Below are 1,590 nucleotides of genomic sequence, written 5' to 3' on the forward strand. Positions count from 1 at the left end.
TATAAATTGAACATCAAAAAAGCAAAAAAAAGTTCCCAACTTAACCTAGAAAATGCCTAGAGCATTTACATACTTTCTTTGCACTGCACCTATTTAAAGTATTTTCTTCTGCTGAGCCAAAAGTTAAGCTGATGAGTGAGAAACACTTTGTTTGGAAACTTGAATGCTTATAGACAGTCAAGTAGTCTATATTAAATAAGAATGTAAATGTGTAGATTTTGTCATCTTAATTGTGGAGCAATGTTTAGTTTACATAGTGTTTCCTACCCAGTGACTTTGGGTATCCTGTACTGGTATAGGCCAAGCCAGAGTACCTCATACTGGGAATGACCAAAACATGGTAGCCAGAACTGGGATAGGCCAAAATGGGGTACCACATACCAGGTAGCAAATACTTTGACTGATCCCAAATGGCTTTAAAGAACAAAAGTTTATGCAAGTTTCATCCTCTATATTTTTAAGGTGCCCTTAATAGGTGGGTTGCCATTCAGTATGTGCATTAATTTAGTATGTGTAACTCCTGAAGTGTCCAGGTAACATAGGTGATGAAGGTGGAAGAGAGAACAGCTCTGACAAATAATCTGCCCTTGATTTTGTATGACATAGAAATAACCAAAGACTCTCTTAATATGAGGAAAGATTATGCATGCTAAAAATTGCTATCGGCTGCAATAATAATAAATGAACATTATCTACTGTGATTCTTTTTAAAATGGATGGGGCCTCATGGCTTGAGGATATTGGGTATCAATTCTTACAGAAAATTATTTAGAAGATAATGTAACTTGACTAAAATCTCTTAGTATTTTTACAGGAACCCAAGTGTCACTGCAGATTTATCATTTCTGTGTATTTCAGCTGGCTTGTCTATTGCCAATAAGTTGAAATACAGATATCTTAGCATTTATTAGTCAAAATAACAACTTGTGAATGCCTTTCATGATCTTCCTCCCAATGCTATCAAAATACTAACAAAATTCAAGTCCAACTCTCCTAGAGGTCCCGTTCATTTTTCCTTCACACCCACTCAACATCAGCCTGACTAATCAGTTTTCAGCACAGACAATCTAAGCTATAGCAAACCCACCCCTAACATTATCAAAACAAAGATCTCCACTAATCCAACACTATAAACTCATCCATTCAGGTTAGGTTTACAGACTTACCTGGTCGAGAAGACACCACCTACGAAGGGGAACCCTGAGATCTCCCCTGTTGAACCCTGTTTGACAATCTTGCGGCAGATGTCCGTCCCACTGAGGAACTGGACAATGGTCACTACGGTAGCCACTGTGGCTATTGTGTCCTTGTATTCCTCCAGTGCCATATTTTGTTTCTGCCAAGGGAGGAAGGGCATGAGGTGAAAATTTGGAAGTAAATTCCCGTGCTTTTGGATCCTGTTCCTTTGCTTCATGAGCAAGTTTATTGTCAAGCTGGTGTGGCAAGACTGAGCTGTGAAAAATAATTATCACTATCAACTCTGCCTTCCCACACCTGCTGAACACCTGGGTAAATTGAATATGTTAGTGGGTGATAATTAGTGCCACTAACACAATGCTATTTATAAGTCAAAGCTTGAAAATTCTAATT

General features: G+C 38.2%; 1 protein-coding gene across 1 annotated transcript in view; it reads right to left on the minus strand.

Annotated features, from left to right (window-relative positions):
- The window catches only part of LOC119591725 (bidirectional sugar transporter SWEET12-like), an 11,089-nt gene that overhangs the window by 4,178 nt on the left and 5,321 nt on the right, over positions 1–1,590 (minus strand). Inside the window, exon 2 of the mRNA XM_037940474.1 lies at positions 1,167–1,452. Coding sequence (XP_037796402.1) covers positions 1,167–1,452 — 286 coding nt within the window. The remainder of the gene's footprint in view (positions 1–1,166; positions 1,453–1,590) is intronic.

Source organism: Penaeus monodon, chromosome 29, assembly GCF_015228065.2.
Source record: "Penaeus monodon isolate SGIC_2016 chromosome 29, NSTDA_Pmon_1, whole genome shotgun sequence".
Taxonomy (NCBI): Eukaryota; Metazoa; Arthropoda; class Malacostraca; order Decapoda; family Penaeidae; genus Penaeus; species Penaeus monodon.